Genomic DNA, 23,694 nt, shown 5'->3' with positions numbered 1-23,694 from the left:
GGTGCAATTTTTGCCATTACATCCTTTGTGTCACAATATATGGTCACACCCCATTAGGTGTATACAGCCATTGCTTTTTGGCTCACACGTAGAGCTACATTACCATCCACATTGTTACACTTATTTCTGTTTTTGGGTAGCGCACATATTTTTTCCCTTTAAGTGGTTTTATATAATCGCTATCCCCACCTCAGCTGACATGCAGAAGAATAGATAGTGTTGATGATTGTCAAATAACATGGCAACCTAATAAATATTACAGTGAAATGAAGACATAATTGTAACAACAGCCTTTAAAATAAATTGTATTTATTATTTGTATTCATTTAATTTGTGATAGGCTTAAATTATCTGATGTATAGGCTGGATTGTCATGTCCTTGTCCGTTGTGTGGCTTCCATTCTAAAATCTCAATGTTATCCTGCTGACAAAAAAATGGAACCATTAGATATGAAAGGAACAGTTTTCGTGTTTTATATTTTTCAGCAGTCAAAATCAGCATACCTCTCCCATGCTGCTCCATAACTAATACACAAATGGCTACTAAGCTATACTTACTCATGTCAATATTGTTCTCACTTTTAGTCAAATTTATTGAATGTGTGTGGTGCAAACTTTAATATAAATAATATAAGAACCAATCTAAACCGGGATTAAATAGAAGTTAAATTGCACTTACAGGACATTTTAATAATTGAAAAAAAATCTGCTGTTTCACATTGCAACTTCCCCGATGGAAGTAACAGTTCTATCTTTAAATAACTAGTTAGTAAACACAAATTGTTGCCTTAGGACCAGTTAGGCATGTGTAGGAAAGTTTTAGGCTTCTCAAGTGCCAGAGGGCACTACATGCATGATCATGCCTACATGCATGAAAACCATTATCAACAGCAGCACTAAACAATCTTCAAAGAGGGAATAAAGGAATCCAAATTATTAATAGATGTGTACAGCACCTTAACAGAAGCGATCATATGGAACCTTTGGGTTAAAACAGGGGTGTCAAACTCAATTTCATTGTGGGCCGCATCAGCATTATGATTGCCCTCAAAAGGGCCAGTTGTATCTGTAAGATTAGATTAGATTAGATTCCCCTCCCCTTTACATTAGATGTCAAGAGCCACCCCACCATCAGAAGTTGAGTCCCCCACTCTCCCTTACATCACAGTGCACCCCCCTTTCCTTATGCTGCTGCTGGGAAGAAGCTGGATGAATTGCTTGAAATCAGAAAGTAAGGGTCTGGAGGAGGACCGGAGAAGGGCTGGAGCTCTCCTGCAGCTGCAGGAGAGGTGCGAGGGCCACATGAAATGGCCTGGAGGGCCGGATTCAGCCCGTGGGCCTTGTGTTTGACACCTGTGAGTTAAAAGAATAGTTCTCTGACTTATAAGAACAAAGGAACACACTTGGGGTTCATTTCATTTCGAAAGGGTAGGGAAAGACTAGAACCCTTGTAAATTTTTTGGTGTATACATAAAGTGCCATACCCTTCTGCCGAGTCCACAGAAATCAAATGTGTTTGCACAAAAGGTCAGATAAAAAAATAATGTAAAGAGCCAATGCCTTTCAGGGTCCAAACTTCACTCGCTTCACCAGGGTATGTGGTTCATGCTAAATGTACAAAAATCGAACATATATTTATATTTGAGTTATTTTGATGTGCATTTTATTGCAGTTTAAGCTCTGATAAAGGAAGTAATGCTAAAACCCTGAAAAGAGTTGGCCATTTACAGAATTTTGTTTGACCCTTTATGGAAAAAAATGTGTTATCAGTGGACCTTGACAGGGTTTGGAACTTCATTCATACATTTTCTTGGAACCCCTCTGACTTGAAGGAGCTGCCAGCCAAGTGTTTAGGTACTGCACCGCAATGCCACTCCCACATCATGAGGGGTATGTAATAAAATGTGTGATTTTTGCACCACCTATCTATTTCTACCATTTTTATTGCTGTCTAAGTCCCACTGAGACAGAAAGATGGCAAATACAACATTTAAGAGATGTTTAGAGAGGAAATTTCCCCTCATTTTGTTAAGATTTCTCCTCCACCGCCCCTGCCCATTGGAATTATTAAGCATCGCCCCTGAAGTGCCTACAAAGCGCTTTGGCAGTGGTGTTTTTAATCCTTTATTTGTCCGCTAGCGGGGGTTGAAACAGGAAGAAACATTTCTAACATGATGTGCACTTTCCAAAGAATATAGAAAGCTGAAGACAGCAGATACCTGTAAAATTTATGTAGGGAGATTTGTTTTGTCACTGTGTATCATCAGAGGCTGTTCACCTCACTGGATATATGTGAGGGTTTACATCCACTTTAAGACTGCTATAGAATTACATCACTTGCTATCACAGAATACCAGTACCAATACCAATACCAGTACCAGTACCAGTACCAAAAGGAAAGATGGTGCATTTTCTCATATTCACAGTCACATGAAATATTATACTGCAAAAAGGAGCATTTTTGGCTTGACATGTCATATCACGGATATCCATATCTGCAAACTGAATGTAATTGTCTTTTTGTTGTTCTGCAGAAATTAATCATTTGGAACCCTATGTGTGTAAGCCTAACACAGAAAACAGGCAAATGGATTATGCATTACAGGTGCATTAGATGTGACACTGTATACCACATTATCTTTTCACTTTGTGAATAACCTCTAACATTTCTGTCAAATTAAAGCATTTTATTCTTAAATGAAACATAATCACCCTGCATTTCAGGAGGTGCTGTCATCTGAGTTAGTGAAATATGGCAGACGTGTTCATGAAATAGGATAGAATGCTTTAGTTTCTGGACAATACACTAATATATAAATCACGATATAAGCAGGTTTTTGACAGAGTAGTAATTGTTACATAGTTACATAGTAGGTGAGGTTGAAAAGAGACACAAATCAATCAAGTCCAACCTATGTGTGTGATTATTTATCAGTATTACATTATATATCCCTGTGGTCATTCAGGTGCTAAGCTAATCGTTTTTTTTAAACTATCGCTGCTCCCCGCTAAGACCACCGCCTATGGAAGGGAATTCCACATCCTTGCCGCTCTTACAGTAAAGAACCCTCTACGTAGTTTAAGGTTAAACCTCTTTTCTTCTAATTTTAATGAGTGGCCACGTGTCTTGTTAAACTCCCTTCCGCGAAAAAGTCTTAACGCTATTGTGGGGTCACCAGTACGGTATTTGTAAATTTAATTAATATCCCCTCTCAAGCGACTCTTCTCCAGAGAGAATAAGTTCAGTGCTCACAACTAATATCCTCCAGACCCTTTATTTTCTCTATAGTTAATTCCGTTTTTAATGCATGCCAATATTCTGTTTGCTTTGTTAGCAGCTTGGCATTGTATGCCATTGCTAAGCCTATCATCTACCAGGTCCTTTTCCATCCTAGATTCCCCCAGAGGTTCTCCCCCCAGTGTATATCTTGCATTCATATTTTTGCCACCCAAATGCATTATTTTACTTTTTTCTACAGTACATTAGACCTCACTTGCCATGTAGTTGCCCACCCCATTCATTTGTTTAGATCTTTTTGCAAGTTATTGCCCTGCTTAGCTTAGTATCGTCTGCAAATACAGAGATTGAACTGTTTACCCCTTCCTCCAGGTCCTTTATGAACAAATTAAATAGGATTGGTCCCAGCACAGAACCCTGGGGGACCCCACTACTCACCCCTGAGCATTCTGAGTACCCCCCATTTATCACTACCCTCTGAACTCGCCCTTTTCAATCCATGTACTCATCATATGGTCCATGCTAATGGACCTTATTTTGTACAGTAAACGTTTATTGGGAACTGTGTCAAATGATTTTGCAAAATCCAGATACAAAACATCTACGGGCCTTCTTTTATCTAGATGGCAGCTCACCTCCTCATAGAAGGTTAATAGATTGGTTTGGCAAGAACGATTCTTAATGAATCCATGCTGATTACTGCTAATGATACTGTTCTCATTAATATAATCTTGTATATAGTCCCTTATCATCCCCTCCAAGAGCTTACATACTATTGTTGTTAGGCTAACGTGTCTGTAATTCCCATGGATGTATTTTGGCCCCTTTTTAAATATTGGTGCTACATTGGCTTTTCTCCAATCAGCTGGTACCATTCTAGTCAGTAGACTGTCAGTAAAAATTAGATTAGGAACAATGGTCTGGCAATTACTTGACTGAGTTCCCTAAGTACCCTCGAATGCAAGCCATCTGGTCCTGGTGATTTACTAATGTTAAGTTTCCCAAGTCTAATTTTAATTCTGTTCTCTGTTAACCATGAAGGTACTTCCTGTGATGTGTCATAAGGATAAACACTGCAGTTTTGGTTACTGAAGCCCCCCGATTACCTTGTAAAGACTGAGGAGAAGAATAAATTAAATACCTTCGCCATCTCCCCATCCTTTGTAACCAGATGTCCTTCCTCATTCTTTATGGGTCCAATATGGTCTGTCCTCCCTTTTTTACTGTTTACATACTTGAGGAATTTTTTGGGATTTTTTTGCTCTCCTCTGCTATGTGTCTTTTACGTTCTATCTTAGCCGCCCTAATTGCACCCTTGCATTTCTCGTTGCATTCTTTATAAAGTCTGAATGCTGATGATAGTCCCTCAACCTTGTATTTTTTGAAGGCCTTCTCCTTTGCTTTTATATGCATTATTACATTGGAGTTAAGCCAACCAGGACTTTTGTTCGCTCTTTTAAACCTATTACCCAATGGAATGCATTGGCTAATGCCCTTATTTAATATGCCCTTAAAGCAAACCCATTTCTCCTCTGTGTTCTTTGTTCCTAAGATGTTATACCAATTCATGCCTTCTTTTTTTTTGTTAAAACTGTAATATTTTAAAGGCTGAATTCATACCACTTCCATTGCATCTACTGATGCATGTTAAACACACCTGAGTTGACATGTTTTGCTTAATGCACTTCGCTACCCTAATATGCAATTTTTTCACAGCAGGAGCCAAAATACTTTATTTTTTTCTATCTATGAGGAGAGGGGGTGTGTGCCTTTCCTCCAATTGGCTGTCTTGGCTGCAGGCCCAGACTTCACTGCTGTGCTAACCAGGAAGAGAAAATCTCCTAACACAATGTGCACTTTCTAAACAGTATATAAAGATGAAGACAGCAGATATACATTAACAATTTATGTAGGGAGATTTGTTTAACCCCTGTGTATATCCTGAGGCTGATCACTTCACTGGGTATATGTGAGGGTTTACATCAACTTTAATACACTCTGTGGTTGTGATGCATTGTAATTAATATGCTGCAATGTGTTTGAATGCTGCATGTTCCATTTTCATCCATTGTCCACTAATACAGCTTATTGATGTGAAGCAGATTTATTAGTAACTATGGATGTCATTGTGTTTGGCCTGCATTGAGCAACACAGCCCAACACAATGGGGTTGATTTACTAAAGGCAAATCCACTCTACACTACACTGAAAGTGCACTTGGAAGTGCAGTCGCTGTAGATCTAAAGGGGAAGATCTGAAATGAAGGAAAGCTCTGCTGATTTTATCATCCAATCATGTCCAAGCTAAAGTGCTGTTTTTTGTTTTCCTTGCATGTCCCCCTCAGATCTGCAGTGATTGCACTTCCAAGTGCACTTGCAGTGCAAAGTGGATTTGCACAGTGTAAAAGTTTTGCAGTTTCTATAAGATGGAAAATTAAATCATTATGCTTCAGCTGGTGATGTCTTTGTGCTTGAGATTTGCACACCTGCCCAGCAAATTCAAGAGAGTTAGTTTTTTTTTGTTGGATTTTTACCATTTTATATTGTCAAGAAGGTGAAAAAGTGAACACCAAGAAGACAGAAACTGCAAGGTGGGAGGAACTTTGGGCCAGATTCACAAACAGCGGCGCAAATTAAGTTACTCCAAACGTATGTAATTTAAGTTACGGCGCCTTAATTTTTTGTCGTAAGTGCCGTATCCACAGCGCATTTGCGCCCAACTTAGCGCCAGCGTAACTTAAATCCCGAGGCGTAAGGCTGGGTTATTGCAAGTGGGAAGGAAGTGGGCATGCTCCATTGTAATGAGCCGTGACCCCATGCAAATGAAGGGCCGGCCGTACTGCGCATGCGCGCACGAATCTGCACCTCACTGGGCATGTGCAGAACTTGGCTCGGCGCAATCAGTGAGATAGGAAAAAGGCCAAGCGTACTTAGTTTGAGAATCGCCCTGTGTATAAATAGCCCCAGACATAACACTTCCCTTGCAAAAGTACATCCCTGTGTGCCCCTTCCTAGATCAAGTTGCTTCTGCTCTGTCGTCTGTTGGTGAGTTTAGTGTTAGTTAAAAGATTTGGAGGAGTAGTAGAGTGTAGTAGCTGTGTTTTTTTTCTGATTGTATTTTCTGTTTGTTTTTTCTGATTGTTTTTTTTCTGAGTGTATTTTCTGTTTGTTTTTTCTGATTGTTTTTTTTCTGAGTGTATTTTCTGTTTGTTTTTTCTGAGTTTGTTTTTGAATTTGTATTAGCTGTCTGCTTGTGTTGTTAAATTTTTGTGTTTGTTTGTTGTGTGAGTATTTTTGTTTGTTTGTTGTGTGAGTATTTGTGTTTGTTTGTTGTGTTTGTTTTTTGTTGTTGCTGAGTGTTGGCTGTTATGGCACCGAAGCGCAGGAAGTTAAATTTTTCTGTCGCAGAAAAGCAGATTGTTGCTAGGGCCATCGCCCGATATAGGCGTTATTTGCATGGCCCTGAGAGCCGGAGCACCCCCCCGGCCAGGAGGAAGGAGATCATTCAGAAAATTACTGATCAGATCAATGCGGCGGGGGGGGGGAGACGAGGACCCCCAGTTGGATACAAAAGAAGATCAGCGATCTTAAGAGCCTGGTCCGTGACAAGATGGCCAAGATCAATGCCCATGCCACGGGCACTGGAGGAGGCCCACCCTGCCCCGTCAGGCTGAGTGAGGAGGAATGGGCAGTGGCGCGGTGTTTCCACCAACAGCAGGTGGTGGGCCTGCCTGGCTATCAATCTGATTCTCCTGTGAGGACAGGTAATTTTGGGGTTTTTCTATCTGGTGATTAGCATGTGTGGGTGGGGGAAGGGAATATGTGCCAAGCGTGTGGATCCTCCAACCTGTGAATGTTTTGTGTCCTCCACAGATGGGCAGGAGATTGCTGGGCCATCAGGCCAGGAGATTGCTGGGCCATCAGGCCAGGAGGTTGCTGGGCCATCAGGCCAGGCTGCTGCACCATCCCCTGGACAACAGGCTGCAGAAGAGCCCCAAGAAGGGCAGGGGTCCCCAGGGGAGGGGAGTGGCCACACCTCCCCTCATGAGGAGGTTGAGGGGGAGGAGGATGAGGGGGTGGAGGCTGAGGATGAAGATATGGACATTGCCAGGGAAGTCCTTTTGGCCTCGGATTTGTTTACCCCTGAGGCTACCCCTGAGGCTGGCAGCAGTCAGGCCACCATCAGGGGTAGCCCCTCCCACTCCTCCCCCAACAGGCCTCCCCCACAAGGGTCTCTCTCTCCCCTCCTCCCAGGCCACAAGCCTCAGCTGCAGGCAGGAGGGCTACCCATGAGACCAGGGGGGTGGCCGAGCGTCTGCCGACCAGTCTGCAGAGGGACAATGCCCGGCAGACCCACCATCTGGGTCAGATCAAACAGACTCTGACACAGATAGAGGACAGCCTGGGCTCAATTAAGGAGTCACTCACTGATGTGGCCACAAACTCCTTGGCGGTCATCACATGCATTTGTGACCTGCAGACCGCCACAACAGGCGTGGCCCAGGAGGTGAGTGCCCTGACCCAGGCTGTCCAGGACAATACCCGGGCTGTCCAGGCCAATACGGCTGCCCTCACAATCAGTCTGAACAGAATTGCAGTGGCCTTGGAGGGCACGCCAGCAGGAGGACAGTCACCAGGGGAGGCTCCTCCTTCCCCTGCTCACCCCCCCATGAGTCTCCTCCTTCCCCTGCTCACCCCCCCCAGGAGTCTCCCCTGGTTGGCCTGTGGCCGTGGGCGGCCCAGGCGTAGCTCTCGCCGCCGCCGTTAACTTTTGGGGTACTTTTGTTTTTTTATTTGTATTATTTTTTTTATTCTACTGTACTTATGATTTGTTTTATGTGTGTGAATGATGTGTGAATGTGGGGGTGGCATTCCTGATTAAATAAGGGGTGTCACCCTCAGTTTTGGTGGAGTAGGGATCCCCAGGACCAGGGAGAAGTGATCCCAGGTCCATGTGAATGGTGTATGAATGCACAGTGACATAATTGGAGCCGTGGCGGGGCGTTACTGCTCCCAAGTACCATTGGGGGTACTTGGATCTAATCCAATTAGATGTGCATGTGATCTGTCTGTGCTAGGGACCACAGTGGGTGTGCATGCATGCATTCTCATTGTGACATGATTAATGTGTGTGTTTACTGTGCAAAGATGCATTCTGCGAGGCGTCTCCTGACTGCTGTTCCCTCAGAAGAGGGGGTACCCTGGGTTACTAAAGTCACTAGTATAGTTATGAGCATGGATGCCCCTGGCATCCAGAGATTGTTGTCCTGCAAGTGTGTGTGCTCAGCTCTTCCTTAATGGTGTTGCTTTAGCTGACCTTTACATGGCTGTTGTAAAATTAGGGCACCTTTTATAAAGTGTAATTTTACACCTTGAAACTAACAGAAGCGCACAGGGCGTAATCTACGCCGCACACACTTAATTTTGTGGATCGCCTTATCTCCCTCATTTGCATCTTTGCCTAGCAAAACAGTGGTGTGTCTAGCGTATTTTGCGTGCGAAGAAGCGCCGGTGTAATTATTTTAGGTAGGACGGAAAAACCTAGATTTCAGGCGTATCTCGTTTTGAGGATCAGGCGCAAAGATACGCGCGGCGCATTTTTCAATTACGCCGCGCATCTCGAGTTAAGTCGGCGCATCTGCTTTGTGAATCTGGCCCTAAGTGAGGAATTCTAGAAGGAAAATCTTTCTTCTGGAAATATAGAGGGTGACTTAGCTCTGACTCCATTAGCCAAGCTACCAAATTAAACTTTTATCAAACTGTGCAAAAAATGTGTTTGCACATTATTGTGAACTCAAGCAATTTTAATTATAGGAACTGAAATGCATATTTAAGTGCAAAATTGAAACAGTTTAGTTTCTCCTACTGCAAGCATGCTGAATTCAGCTGAAAATATGGTTTACACCAGTGCGGCTTTGAAATCTCGTTTGCCTCAGCGTGATTTCAAAGCCATCTGATCAGTGCGATTTGGATCTCTGATTTAATTGTGGCTTGTGACTTCATTTAACAAAACTCAATGCAAGTCTAAATGAAATTGCAAAAAAGAAATGCAGGAAACTTTTTTAGTTGCAATGATTTGAACGGTTCTATTGCCAGCAATGGGGTCAACTTGTCATGAGATTTTGTACTGTCAAATTGCATTACAAATTGCACTGATGTGAACCAGGGCAAGAGATGAGATGGAGCTTTCTCTGGAAGTTTAGGAAGAGATTGAGCTAGGTTGTTGGTAAATTTTGTCTGTTTGCCAACTGTTAGATTAATATGACATTGTCAATTCATTTAAAGTGTAACTTACTTAAACATTCTTATTGTTGTGTTATGGTTAATGCAGTCTAAACTAAACGTGGTTGTCTATGCCTTATGCACCTGTCTTTTTAGTAAGAAATATGTTAAAATGTAATTACATTTTTATTTAATTGTTAAAAAAACAGCATTCTCCTAAAATAAAGTTTTTCCATTTTTCTTTTGTTTTGTACTATTTTGAAGGTAATGCGGGATACCCTTGCTTAATATGCTTCTTCCTGATACTTGTCTTGCTAAGCTGCATGAAAATCAAGCAACCACCCTTCAGGAACATTCCCCTCCAGAGAATCCACCTCCCCTGTTTACTATGCGTTGTTTCTGGTGCTGCGCATGTAGTCTAACTTGCATGGGGAAATGTTTGCACACAACTTCACATCATATTGATGGATAGGAAATTTTTTTTGAATCAATTGCAAATGCTTCCAAAAACCTTTAACATGACACAAATTTTAAAGCCATTTATCAGTATTATTACTGCGCTTTGTGGGTTGGACACTCACAGAACTGCATTGTGTGCTTACCTTGTCAGATTTCAGACAGCAGATAAAGTCAAGAAGACCACAATCCTGTCTTCCAAATAGGCAGTCACGATTTATGTTTTGCTTCAATCCTCCTGCAAGATTACAATTAACATATGTTAAAAAAATGATTTGGAAACACAAGACATTATAGAAATATAGCTATGAACAAGTAAAGGCTAAATATAAACCAGGTATAAGACAAAACACACATATAATGCAATCATTACCCATTATGTCTAAACACATGCCAATTCTCTTGCAATTTCCACATATTTTAACCATAAGGGTCAATGCAAATTACCACCATCCCTGTCATATTGATATTAAGTGTTTGTGGTAGGTTGACTTGATCAGTTTGATGGTTCTCATCATTTAAAACTGCTTATGGTTTTTATGAAAAAATATAACAGCTGAACTCCACTCTTAGCTCCTCTTTCCGTATTTATTTGTTGTCAACAAAGTGATTGCATACAACAATGTCTCCACTTGGGAACCAACCTTCCTTAATGCCTTTCTCCACTCCTGGCTTGCTCACAAGGATAGGGATCTCTTCTTTTTTTTTATTTCTGATGGGGAGTTGTGATGGACTACAGTGGCGGGCTCCTAAATTGTCCATGTAGAGGAGGGCCAAGTCTTGAGTGGATCTTTGGATTTGGGTATGTCTTTGCTTGTAGTTTAAAATGTATGCAAATATGTTTTTTTTTTAAATATGGGGGAGGGGGGGTACAATAATAAAAGAAACATGAAGCCATATGTGGAGAGTCTTGTAACACATGTAGAGTAATTTTGTCCAAAAGAAAAAAGACAGAACATTATATGAAAAGGGACATCTTGTGGAATTACGTAGAGTAGTGCATAAAGGGCAGGAGGGGAAGAACGTCACATGAAACTCTCCGTCGAAGGGCAGAATGTATTGTGAGGAAGAGGGAGAAACCCAGGAGAAGGATAGAGATAGAAAGGAATGAGGAAGCATAATCAGTATAAGGGAAGGAGAGGGGAGGCCCTATGGCCGGTAGAGGATTCTGGCAGTGGTACTCACTAGTCAGATTTATAGATGCCTTTGAGAACCCATGTAGCTGTGGGCAAAGGACATAATTTTTTTATTACAGACACCTAATTTAGCCCCATTTCTGAGATATCCAGATAGCTTGCATTTATTTATTGTTTAAATACTGTAACTATTGGATTGTGCCAGAACAGTGCATGCTCTGTCACTGCCTAAGTAAAAACAAACTTTAAAACAGATCAATCAGATGGTGCATGCACAACCAGCTTCAAGTTTTCTGTCACACAATTAAAATTCTTTGATAACTAAGCACACTGGAGAAAATACCTTTAAACAATAGGTTCGCATTTTGGAACATGTTACATGTTACATGTTTCCCCTGTATTTAGGGTGGAACATGTTCCAGCAACTGCAGCCTCTCCCACTCCCCAGTGACAGCAAGCGCTCACCTTCTCTGGTCGCCCAACCACGTCATTCATTTACAGTGCTCTGTGAATGGGAAACTACAAGTACCGACAGCCTTTGCACTTTTAATGAACAACCATGAGCGCTTTGGTAGTTCATTTTCTCTTCCTGTAAGTGTGTATCTGCCTGCCTGTACGAGGTATGAGCAGACAGATACACAAACAAGTGGGCATGGCACATCGCATACTAGCATATTATGACAGACCTAAAAACAAAGCCCTCCAGCAGTGTGCTGTCAACGTTAAAGGCGCTTCCATCTTCACCTGGTCTTCCTTCAGGGATTGCAGGCTTCGGCGATATGAATGGTCGAGGCAGCGATGACGTCACTCCTGCGCATGCACACAGAGGACAGAATGGCACGGGTATGCTGTTCCTTCAGAGCGCATTTGCCAGTGACATCACTGGCTGCATCTAAAGTAAATATCTCCTAAATGGTGCACGGTTAGGAGATATTTACTGTACCTACATGTAAAGCTTATTATAGGCTTACCTATAGCTAAAAATCATAAAAGGGAGTTTACTCACACTTTAACTCAAGAACATGGTACAACAGAGACATATCAGGAATATGAAATGTTGGGGTAACATACACTTTAAGGGAGTGCTTTACAGAGGGAAGGATTTGTGTCTTGGGTTTGTTAGGGAGATGTTCTTAAGAGAGGAGGGGATTTTGATTTGTTGGGGGAGACTTTGGTTAGAGGTGAGTGGGGGAGATTTTTGTAGGGGGGGGAATGTGGTAAATGCTATGGAACTACAGTTAACACTTATTGTTGTATTTTACATATTTATTGTCTCTGCGCTCTCTACAGTAGCCTATATGTTACATACTCCTGCCAGCTGCACTCTGTATTCTAGGCTTTACATTAAATACCCCTGTCCTCTACACTCTATGCTCTGGCCTGTATGTTGTGTATTCCTGACCCCTGCACTTTATACACTCTGTTGTACAATACATATTCCCAACCCCTGCAATCTATTTGCTATATTGAAATTACAAACTCTGACCTGACCGAAAAATTCATTGTCCCAACAGCTGCTGGTTGCTAAGCAGTCCTTGACTATTTAAATGGACTTAAAAGAGAAGTGTGAGAATTAAAAAAAAAACAAATACATTTACTCACTTAAATGGCTGCAGCATTAGTGCGATGCTGCAGCTGTCCCCCGCCAGCTCTAATGGCCCGTACACACGATCAGATATTCTGTAAACAATTGTGTGGTGGACGTGTTTTGGCGGATAATCCGATCGTCTGTACGCTCCATCGGACAATTGTTGTCGGAATTTCTGACAACAAATGTTGGATAGCCATGCTCTCAAATTGTCCGACGACAAATGTGTTTCGTCGGATTATCCAATCGCGTGTACACAAGTCCGTCGGACTAAAATCCAAAGTACAAACACGCATGCTCCAAACTAATGCTAACCATCAGACAACATTAGCAGAGGTTGCCCAAAGGGTGACGCTAAAGAGCTAAAAAACAACGTAGTTTTGTGAATGTTGGCTGAAAAAGTTCTGCCGTCTGTATGCAGAACAAGTTCACAGCCAACACCCTTCGGACAAAATTCCAGGTATTTGTCTGATGGAAGTCCGATCGTGTGTATGAAGCTTAAAGCCTCATACACACAATGACCCCTTTAAGCGCCCCCCCCTCCCCCACTGTAAGCACAATTAGGAAGCACCCACCAATCGCCATGGCTTGTGTAGCTTGCCATATCATTGTTTTCCTCAGGGGCCCCAGGTCTTTCACAGTTCTGGTTATGACCCTGAGGCCCCGTACACACGGTCAGACAAAACCGATGAGAATGGACCGAGGTTCAGTTTCATCAGTCCAAACCGACGGTGTGTGTAGCCCATCGGTCTGTTTTCCTTCGGTCAAAAATTTTAAAACATGCTTCAAAACCAAACCGATGGACCGCTGCCCGATCGGACCAAACCGATGGTTAGTACAGAAAAGCATCGGTTCAAAACCTGCGCATGCTCAAAATCAAGTCGACGCATGCTTGGAAGCATTGAATTTAGTTTTATTCAGCACGTCATGTGTTTGACGTCACCGCGTTCTGAATCGTTTTTTGGAACAATGGTGTGTACGTATCATCAGACCATCAGGCCACTTCAGCGGTGAACCGATGAAAACGGTCCGTCGGACCATTCTCATCGATTTTGTCTGACCGTGTGTACGGGGCCTAAAGGTAACCCATCATATAGGCATACAGACTACAGGAGTATTGGTATAAAAATAATTCAATTGTAGGTATAATAAATGTCTAAAAACCTATTTAACATTTTTTTTTAAAAATTGATGTTTTGAAATTGAAATTGAATCAAGAATTAAAATGTAATTCATAATATTGTAAACAAAATAAACATTCTAAGCTGTATACCAGTGGTGCCCAACCAGTGGCTCCGGGCCATTTGTGGCCCACGGAGCCCTATGATGTGGCCCGCGACCTCCTGCTCTGGAATGGAATAAAAAAATAAAATAGAATACTCTTATTAAAGGTAACTTTATTACTAAAAATCACTGTGTATATATGGGCATATGTGTTCTGCAGTGGTTACTGGGCTGCTTTCAAACTGATCCACAGGTGCAGAGAAGTGCACCTGCAGGTTACCTGCACTGTGCCATAGATTTCTATGAACTGCAAGTTTGGTGTGCTTTCTGAAAGTGCCCCACACCTACACAATATAATAGAAGTCTATGGCAAAGTGCAGCTAACCTGCAGGAAAGCCACAGGTGAAGTATGCTGCACCGTGCATCAGTGTGAAAGCAGCCTTAGGCCCCTTTCACATGGTCAGTCCGACCAAATCTGACCCTTTATTCACCTCTAAGGAATAGAAGATGTAAATGGACTTGTGTCCCTTTACAAACGCCTACCTCCAATCCAATCCACAAAAAGAAAAAAGAGTAGAGTGGGCTGCCATCCACCTGCTCCACTGATTGTGGCCCGCGACTGGTATCCAAGTCGTTTAAGTGGCCCTCGCTCTTCAAAAGGCTGGGCACCCCTGCTGTATACAGTACAGTACAAATGAATGCGAAAAAATACATCCAAAAACATTTACCATTTAATACGTACCAGAGAAAAGGCTTACAATTATCCCAATAAGGATAGTCACAATAGTTCCCAGAACACTTAAGTATAAGTATGATAACGAATACCAATAATCAGCCAGTTCTGGCCTACAGAAACACAAGACAAAGGATACATCATTATTATATGCAGCTGGTTTTACAATAATATTTTATTAGAACTGAATAAATAGATCATGATAAAGATGCATAAATACTCGGCATACGTAGGGCAGATCACATCTATAATCTTCAAACACTTATTACAATTATAAATCATGCACACCCTTTAAAATCTAGAAGGCTATATAGTGTATATTTTTGTCTGCCTGCTATTGAATGTGTTGTACAAAAGTAATAGATTGTTTTCTATTCAAATATTCAACATAAAACGGACAAAGTGTTGTCTGTCCTCCTCGTTGTAGAGTGGTGGTATTGTAATGAGACGCACAACTCTACACATCAAAGTCATAGGATGGATAAAGATGTTCTAGCTGATGTCTTTGTGAGTCACCTTGAGATATATATATTGGGGGGGGGGGGGGATTTAATAAAACACTGAAGGAGACAGAATCTGGAGCAGCTGTGCTTAGTAACCAATCAGCTTTTACCTTCTGCGTGTTCAGTTTTAAGCTTTTAAATGAAAGATTGAAGCTGATTGCCCAGCTGCTCCAGATTCTAGCTCCTCCAGTTTTCAGAAATGTCACCAACTGTATTTTTTGGGGTCTATGCCATCTGTGTTTCATAAAGTGTAATGGGAATAACACTGACCATTCATAGTGTGGGCATGTTGGTAGTGTGTAGGAAGACTATTCTCTGCAGTGATGTCACCAGGTCACCCACTTTCATGTCATATTGACGGCAGGTTTCCTTAAATATCCGTGCATGTAAACTAAGAGGAGAGATGTATGCTAATGAATAGAAATTTCAGTGGAAATGCAATGCTGAGGCTCCATGCACATTAGGTTTAAAAAAAACGTTGTTGAAATTACAGTGCCATGCAATATGCTCAATGAATATATGTGGAGCCACAATTTCTACAATATCCACCATTTACATCAGTACCATCAATAGTGAAATTAGTGTATCAATTGCTCATCAGTAGTGAAATTAGTGTATCATCAGTAGTGATGGACCCGACAGGATGGTTTGTGAACGCTAACCGCGAACGATCGCAAATGTCCGCGAACCGCAAGTTCGCGGTGGGCCCTATTGACTTTAATGGCAGGTGAATATTAAAAACCTTCAGGTCATATTTGCAGCCACAAAATACTTACTAGGTGTGCACAAATAGTCTCACAACATGGACACTGACCTACCAGAAGTATTAAGTGAAAAAAACGGATACATAAGTAAGTGCCGGCCATTACAAGCCCCAAAAATTAGCTGACAGGTGTTCACCTGACAGCAAACAACCTTGTATTCTGTGGCTGGTGGTACATTAGGCATTCAACAGATACAGAAGTAAGTGTCGGTCATTACAGGCCCCAAAAATTAGCTCACGGCCACAGGCGTTCACTGGACAGCAAACAACTTTGTATTCTGTGGCTGGGGGTATATTAGGCATTTACCGGATACAGAATAAAGTGTCAGCCAGTACAGGCCCAAAAAATTAGCCCACAGGCGTTCACCAGAATTTGAATGAAACATGGTCTACTGGTCACATGTGTTGAATTCCTCCGAGATCTATGCTTCATTCATTTTTATAAATGTGAGGTAGTCAACACTGTTGTGAGCTAGGCGAGTGCGCTTATCGGTCACGCCCCTTCCTGCTGCGCTGAACGTCCTTTCAGACAGGACACTGGATGAGGGGCAAGCCAACAGTTCCATTGAAAATTGTGCAAGCTCTGGCCAGAGGTCAAGCCTGCCCACCCAGTAGTCCAGGGGTTCATCACTTCTCAGCGCGTCCACATCGGCCGTTAATCCGATGTAGTCGGACACCTGTCGGTCTAGGTGTTCCCTGATGCTGGATCCGGAGGACAGCTGCCGATGGATCGGCTGAAAGAATGATCGCATATCATTAGTGACTAAGACATCTTCAAACCGCCCTCTTCTTGCAGACGCTGTTGGATTGGTACCCAAAACTGTTTCTCTGCGAGTGGAAATTCCTCTGCCAGCGCACGCAAAAGCAGAATGCAGCATTTCTCGAAGCAAGGCCTGGAAGTGCTGCATTCTGATAGCCTTCTGTGATGGTAACATTTCCGCCATGTTTTGTTTATACGGGGGTCTAAGTACGTTGCCACCCAATACTGGTCTTTGCTCTTTATGCTTTTTATACGGGGGTCCCTCTAAAAACACTGGAGCATGAAGGCCCCCATTTGCACTAAACTGGAAGCGGTGTAGTGGCCTGGCTCCTGCTCATCATCCAGGATAACGTCGTCCTCGTTCTCCTCCCCCCATCCACGGACAACACCAGGGATCCCAGAAAGGTTTAAAGCATGCTCTTCTTGCTCCGCCTCCTCCGCCCCAGCACCATCCTCCTCTGACTACTCTTCAGGCTCCCGTTGTTGACTTGTCTCAGGTGGAGTAGCCCCCCCTGGGAATTCATCCAGCATTGCGACTTCCTCATTTTCCTGATTCTTGCTCCTCGACGGCTTGATCAATGACACGACGCAATGCACGCTCCTGAAAGAAGGCGTAAGGTATGATGTCACTGATGGCGCCCTGGCTGGGACTGACCAGTTTGGTGATCCCATCAAATGGGCGCAGAAGTCTGCATAAGTCGCGCATGAGCAGCCACTGGCGCGGTGCGGAAAAAAAAACAAGCTCCCAGAACCTGTCCTGCTGCAGAGTTCGTAGTCGTTAACTGCACGTTTCTGCTGGAGCAGCCTATCAAGCATATACAATGTTGAGTTCCATCGCGTCGGACAGTCACAAATAAGACGTCTGACGGGCAGGTTGTGTCGCCGCTGAATTTTTTTCTGCCACTAAATTCTGAGCTTAGAAAATGCCTCTAGACTGCCTAATGTGCATGGACACATAGGATAACATTAGTTGATTCTACAGGCAAAACGCTAAACATCTCCAGGAGCAGAATTTTTTTTTTTTGTTAGACAGTGTGCATGGAGCCTTAAGATTATTATTTCAGTTTTATTCAGTTCATTCATTTGTGTATCAACTAAAGACTCTTACATGGAGAATTATACTGATTAACTTTAGACTTATGCGGTGTACACACGACCGTTTTTCATGTCATGGAAAAAACGTTGTTTTTCTCGACGTGATTCCTCTCAAGACTGCCTTGCATACACACGATCGTGAAAAAAAATGCCCGAGCAAAGCGCGGTGACGTACAACACGTACGACGGCACTATAAAGGGGAAGTTCCATTCGAATGGCGCCATCCTTTAGTCTGATTATGCTAATTTCCCGTTTATAACTTGCTTCTGAGCATGCATGTTTTTTTACCCGTTGTTAAAGCGTACACATGACCATTTTTCACGACGAGAAAAACGAGAAAGTGAAAAACGACGAGAAAAAATAGAGCATGTTCTAAATTTTTAATGCCCATTTTTCTCGACGAGAAAAATTCCCTGGAGCCCACACACGACCGTTTTTAATGACCAATTTAAAAAATGCCATTTTCTCGTCATGAAAAATGGTCGTGTGTACGCGCCATTAGATATTGGCCTGTATATGAAATGTATAAATGAGTTTTGTAATGCCATATTTATAAGGAAATAATATATGTAGAGACATACAAAGTTCACTGACCTTGCACTGCCATCAGGCTGCAATACTGTGGGCAGTATAGTCACTGGTGATGTTGTCATTGAGGTCCATATTGTAGTTGAGGTCCAGTTTGAAGTTGAGGTCCAGTTGGCATCTTCCAAGATAAAAGCACATCCTTCCGTTGAAAGTGGAAGTGGTCTGCTTCTTTCAGGAAGTGGAGGATAGATATGGGATCCAATTCCAATCCACAGAGATACAGAAAACCCAGAAAGCAACCCCACCACTGCACCCTGCAGAGCAATATATATATTGTTAAATTAGATCATTGTTTTTGTTCTGCATGAACACATTGCCTTGACTCATTCGTTTACTGCCAAGGTCAGCTTCAAGTTTACTTAAGTTTAAGTATTCTTCTTTTTTTTCTTCATCAGTGTCAGTGGCCACATCAATAACCCTCAGCACTGAGGTGAACGCCAGCAATAATAGCCCCCAACATTGGTGTCAGTGGCCACAGTAATAACCCTCAGCACTGAGGTGAACGCCAGCAATAATAGCCCCCAACATTGGTGTCAGTGGCCACAGTAATAACCCTCAGCACTGAGGTGAACGCCAGCAATAATAGCCCCCAACATTGGTGTCAGTGGCCACAGTAATAACCCTCAGCACTGAGGTGAACGCCAGCAATAATAGCCCCCAACATTGGTGTCAGTGGCCACAGTAATAACCCTCAACACTGAGGTGAGCGCCAGCAATAATAGCCCTCAACACTGGTTTCCATGGCCACATTAATAACTCCAAGCTACTATAATAATAGCAGTAATAGTAATAATATAAGTAGTAACGGGGAGGATAAATTGAGGTGTACATGAGCAGTTGGTGGTAGTACCAGTTGTGAGAAATTAGGAGAGCGGCTATGAAAAATTAGGAAAGCAGCATATATTATTACTATTACATGAACTGCTGCAATGGAAGGTGATGATTGAAATGGGGTGCAGAGAGGAAAAGCAGCAGGGGGAGAAGACAGTGGAATGAGCAGTTGAGTAGTCGTGTGAGGACTCCAGCTTGGACATTGGACATCAGCTTGTATTTAAACCGGCCGTTCTGTATGTAGCTTCTGACAGGCTGCGCAAGCAGCCCCACATCTCCGGAACCATAAATGATAGGAGCCCCATATTTTGACCAGTTGTGGGGTGGGTCTTCAGCTACATACACCCTAAATGTGGGGTCTCTGTGGCCCCTGGTCGCCGAGCTACAATCCTCAAAGTCGATCTTTTTTTTTTTTGAGGAAGGGGCCTGGAGCTGCAGCTCCATCAGCCCCTATGTTAATCCGGCCCTGGTGTGAGAAGTCTCACACTATTCATTGTGCCTGGAGTTTCTCACCTGGAGCGGCAATTTTCCTTTGCCGTCTATTTATTTCATTGGCCAAAATAAATAAAAATTCTGGCCAATGAAATAAATAAGCTTCCAAACTCTGCTAAACTCACCAAAACTGTTTAAATAATGCAGCTTAGGTGAGTATATGACGCTGATTTTCTTCTGTCGGGATAAACAGCGTTTACAAGAAACCAGTGTGCATGAGGTCTTATTGTAGCACCGGCCCTGGCTATTTTAGGCTCTTGTCAAATTAGTGATTAGATATTTTCTGTATATTCTACAGGTATTAATCATTGTTGCTGTTTGCAAAACCTTATTTGTAAAACTGTAATTTTTTAGTCCCCCACACCCTTTTATTTTTTATAGTACTACATTGATCTATGGTTTGACCTTTTAATATAAATTTGTTTTAGATCAGATTGTTATTTGTTTTATTTTCTAATATACTGTATTAAAAAATAGTTTTAAAACACCTCTATCTTTTTGGCCATCTTCATTCCCAGGTACAGATCAGCTGGGAATGAAGATGGCCAAAAAGATAGAGGGGTTTTTAAACTAGGCAACAGGGGGAGGGTCCAGAGGTAGAGATAGTCAGTGCGGAACATATTCCAGAGGGTAGTATTGGGGGCATTAGTGGTAGGTTGGCCAAAGCACATAAACCCAAAGTAAGTATAGTAGCAAGTCCTAGTTGCAATCGCTGAACATCCAATAAGAGGATCGTATTCGACCAGTCTAAACTATGTGGCATGTTCACCAATGCCAGGAGCCTGGCGGACAAGATAGGTGAAACAGAGATACTGTTGTACGAGGAGGATTTGGATTTTGTGGGAATTTCAGAGACATGGTTCAACAGCTCTCATGATTGGCTGGCAACCATTCAAGGGTATACACTTTATCGGAAGGATAGAGAGGGTAAAAAAGGTGGAGAGGTATGCCTATATATCAAGAATAATGTACAAGAGAATGTGAGAGATGACATCACCAAGATAGCTAGGGAAGAGGTGGAATTCTTATTGGTAGAGCTCCAAAGGGGAAAAAAATACTGGGAGCATGCTACAGACCCCCTAACCTGAGGGAGGGGGGGGGGGACAGATCTCCTATCACAATTTGGATTAGCAGCAAGGATGGAAAGTGTTATCATAACTGGGGATTTTAATTATACAGAGATAGACTGGGCAGAAGGATCCACGCATTCATCTAAGACTCGCCAGTTCCTAAATGTCTTACAGGACAATTTTATGGGTCAGATGGTATACGCACCAACTAGAAATAGAGCGTTACTGTATCTACTGATTACCAACAATACAGACCTGATCACAGATGTGGAAATACAGAGCAATTTAGGTAACAGCGATCACAGGTCAATCGGCTTCAGTATAAATCACACAAATAGGAAACATAAGGGGAATACAAAGACACTGAATTTCAAAAGAGCCAACTTCCCTAAACTACAAACCTTGCTAAAAGGCATGAATTGGGATAAAATCTTAGGAACAAAGAACAGGGAGGAGAGATGGGTTTGCTTTAAGAGCATATTAAATAAGGGCATTAGCCAATGCATCTCATTGGGTAATAAATTTAAAAGAGCGAACAAAAGTCCTGGATGGCTTAACTCCAATGTAAAAATGCATATAAAAGCAAAAGAAAAGGCCTTCAAAAATACAAGGTTCAGGGATCATCATCAGCATTCAGACTTTATAAAGAATGCAACAAGAAATGTAAGGATGCAACATGATAGAACATGAAAGACACATAGCAGAGGAGAGCAAAAAAAAAATCCCAAGAAATTCTTTAAGTATGTAAACAGTAAAAACGGGAGGACAGCCCATATTGGCCCACAAAGAATGAGGAAGGATATCTGGTTACAAAGGATGGGGAGATGGTGAAGGTATTACATGTATTCTTCTCCTTAGTCTTCACGAGGAAATCGGGGGGCTTCAGTAACCAAAACTGCAGTGTTTATCCTCCTGACACACCACAGGAAGCACATCCATGGTTAACAGAGGACAGAATACTGACAGTCTACTGACTGGAATGGCACCAGCTGATTGGAGAAATGCCAATGTAGCACCAATATTTAAATAGGGCCCAAAAATGCATCCCTGTGAATTAAAGACCAGTTAGCCTAACATCAATAGTATGTAAGCTCTTGGAGGGGGTGATAATGGACTATATACAAGATTTTAGTAATGAGAACAGTATCATTAGCAGTAATCAGAATGGATTCATGAAGAATCGTTTTTGCCAAACCAATCTATTAACCTTCTATGAGAAGGTGAGTTGCCATCTAGATAAAGGAAGGCCCGTAGACGTGGTGTATCTGGATTTTTCAAAAGCATTTGACACAGTTCCCCACAAACGTTTACTGTACAAAATAAGGTCCATTGGCATGGACCATAGGGTGAGTATATGGATTGAAAACTGGCTACAATGGCAAGTAATGTAAAAAATGCATTTGGGTGGCAAAAATATGAATGCAATCTATACACTGGGGGGAAAACCTCTGGGGGAATCTAGGATGGGAAAGGACCTGGGGGTTCTAGTAGATGATAGGCTCAGCAATGGCATGCATTGCCAAGCTGCTGCTAGCAAAGCAAACAGAATATTGGCATGCATTAAAAAGGTGATTAACTTCAGAGATAAAACGATAATTATCCCGCTCTACAAGACTCTGGTCCAGCCGCAACTTGAGTATGCTGTCCAGTTCTGGGCACCAGTCCTCTGGAAGGATATACTGGAAATGGAGCGAGTACAAAGAAGGGCAACAAAGCTAATAAAGGGTCTGGAGGATATTAGTTATGAAGAAAGGTTGCTAGCACAGAACTTATTCTCTCCGGTGAAGAGACGCTTAAGAGGGGATATGATTTCAATTCACAAATATCATACTGGTGACTCCACAATAGGGATAAAACTTTTTCGCGGAAGGGAGTTTAACAAGACACGTGGCCACTCATTAAAATGAGAAGAAAAGAGGTTTAACCTTAAACTACGTAGAGGGTTCTTTACTGTAAGATCGGCAAGGATGTGGAATTCCCTTCCACAGGCGGTGGTCTCAGCGGGGGGCATCGATAGTTTCAAGAAACTTTTAGATAAGCACCTGAACGACCACATCATACAGGGATATACAAGGTAATACTGACATATAATCACACACATTGGTTGGACTTGATGGACTTGTGTCTTTTTTCAACCTCACCTACTATGTAACTATGTATCATATCAATAGTGATACAAAACCACTCCTATTGTACCCTATAATTCTTTATTATTGGCCCACAAATCCTTGGTGTTTGATGTTATCTGTCTGCTAGAACAAGTCTGTCATGAGCAAACATTAACGCCTGGTACACACAATGTGATTATCAGACAAATAATCATTCTTTTTTTTTTGCATGCTAGTCTCATATCAAAAATGAAGAAGTTACTAAATTAACAAAAATTCTTATACGATAGAATACAATTTCAGAAGTGATGTAATGTGTTGTATTGTATTGTAATGTAATGTATTCTTTCAATTACGTAAAAAAAATTCTAGCCTACAACTTCAGGTTTTGTTGACCGAAAAGTTGGAATCAGCTGTCCAAAGCACTATACTAACAATCAGATAATTGGCCGATTGTCATACCAAATTATTCTTCCGATCTTCTTATCATGTGTACGGGCCTTTAGAATGAACATGCTTGCAAAGAGATTCAGTTAATTTAAAACAAGATGTTCAATGGTCAGATAAAATTTATATTGTCCTCTAGGGAGGAGGTAGAGGGCTGCTGTCTGAAGCATAGCTTGGCTAGAATTGGCTGTGTATAATTCTCTTGTGGAGTTTCTGTAGAGGGAGAATAGGAGCCTGCTGTTAGGTACATTCTCACATTTGAGATCTGTTTGAGATGCATTTTAGTTTGGTGTTCCTGACCTCCTCCTAAACTCCTCTAAGAAGCTTTGACAAGATAAAATACACAAGTAAAAATCTGCATAAACTAAATACAAGAATACCTCTGTAATATAAAAATAGTAATGGTAATAATAATAATAGTGTACAAGGAAGTGTACAGT

At 42.0% G+C, this 23,694-nt stretch overlaps 1 protein-coding gene across 2 annotated transcripts in view; it reads right to left on the bottom strand.

Annotated features, from left to right (window-relative positions):
* Positions 1-292: 292 nt before the first annotated feature.
* Positions 293-23,694, bottom strand: part of LOC120932144 (sodium-coupled monocarboxylate transporter 1-like) — a 99,065-nt gene continuing 75,663 nt past the window's right edge. The window contains exons 12-15 of one of the 2 annotated variants that reach the window (XM_040344319.1): positions 18,313-18,560; positions 14,606-14,709; positions 10,062-10,153; positions 293-421 (exon numbers count right to left, since the gene is read on the bottom strand). In XM_040344319.1, coding sequence (XP_040200253.1) covers positions 323-421; positions 10,062-10,153; positions 14,606-14,709; positions 18,313-18,560 — 543 coding nt within the window. In that variant the 3' untranslated portion in view covers positions 293-322. Of the gene's footprint in view, positions 425-10,061; positions 10,154-14,605; positions 14,710-18,312; positions 18,561-23,694 lie in introns of both variants that reach the window. The other variant, XM_040344318.1, reaches the window with a different exon arrangement.

The sequence above is a fragment of the Rana temporaria genome, chromosome 3, assembly GCF_905171775.1.
Source record: "Rana temporaria chromosome 3, aRanTem1.1, whole genome shotgun sequence".
Taxonomy (NCBI): Eukaryota; Metazoa; Chordata; class Amphibia; order Anura; family Ranidae; genus Rana; species Rana temporaria.
Note: the sequence above shows the minus strand (reverse complement) of the source record. Positions and strands in the feature narration are given on the sequence as shown.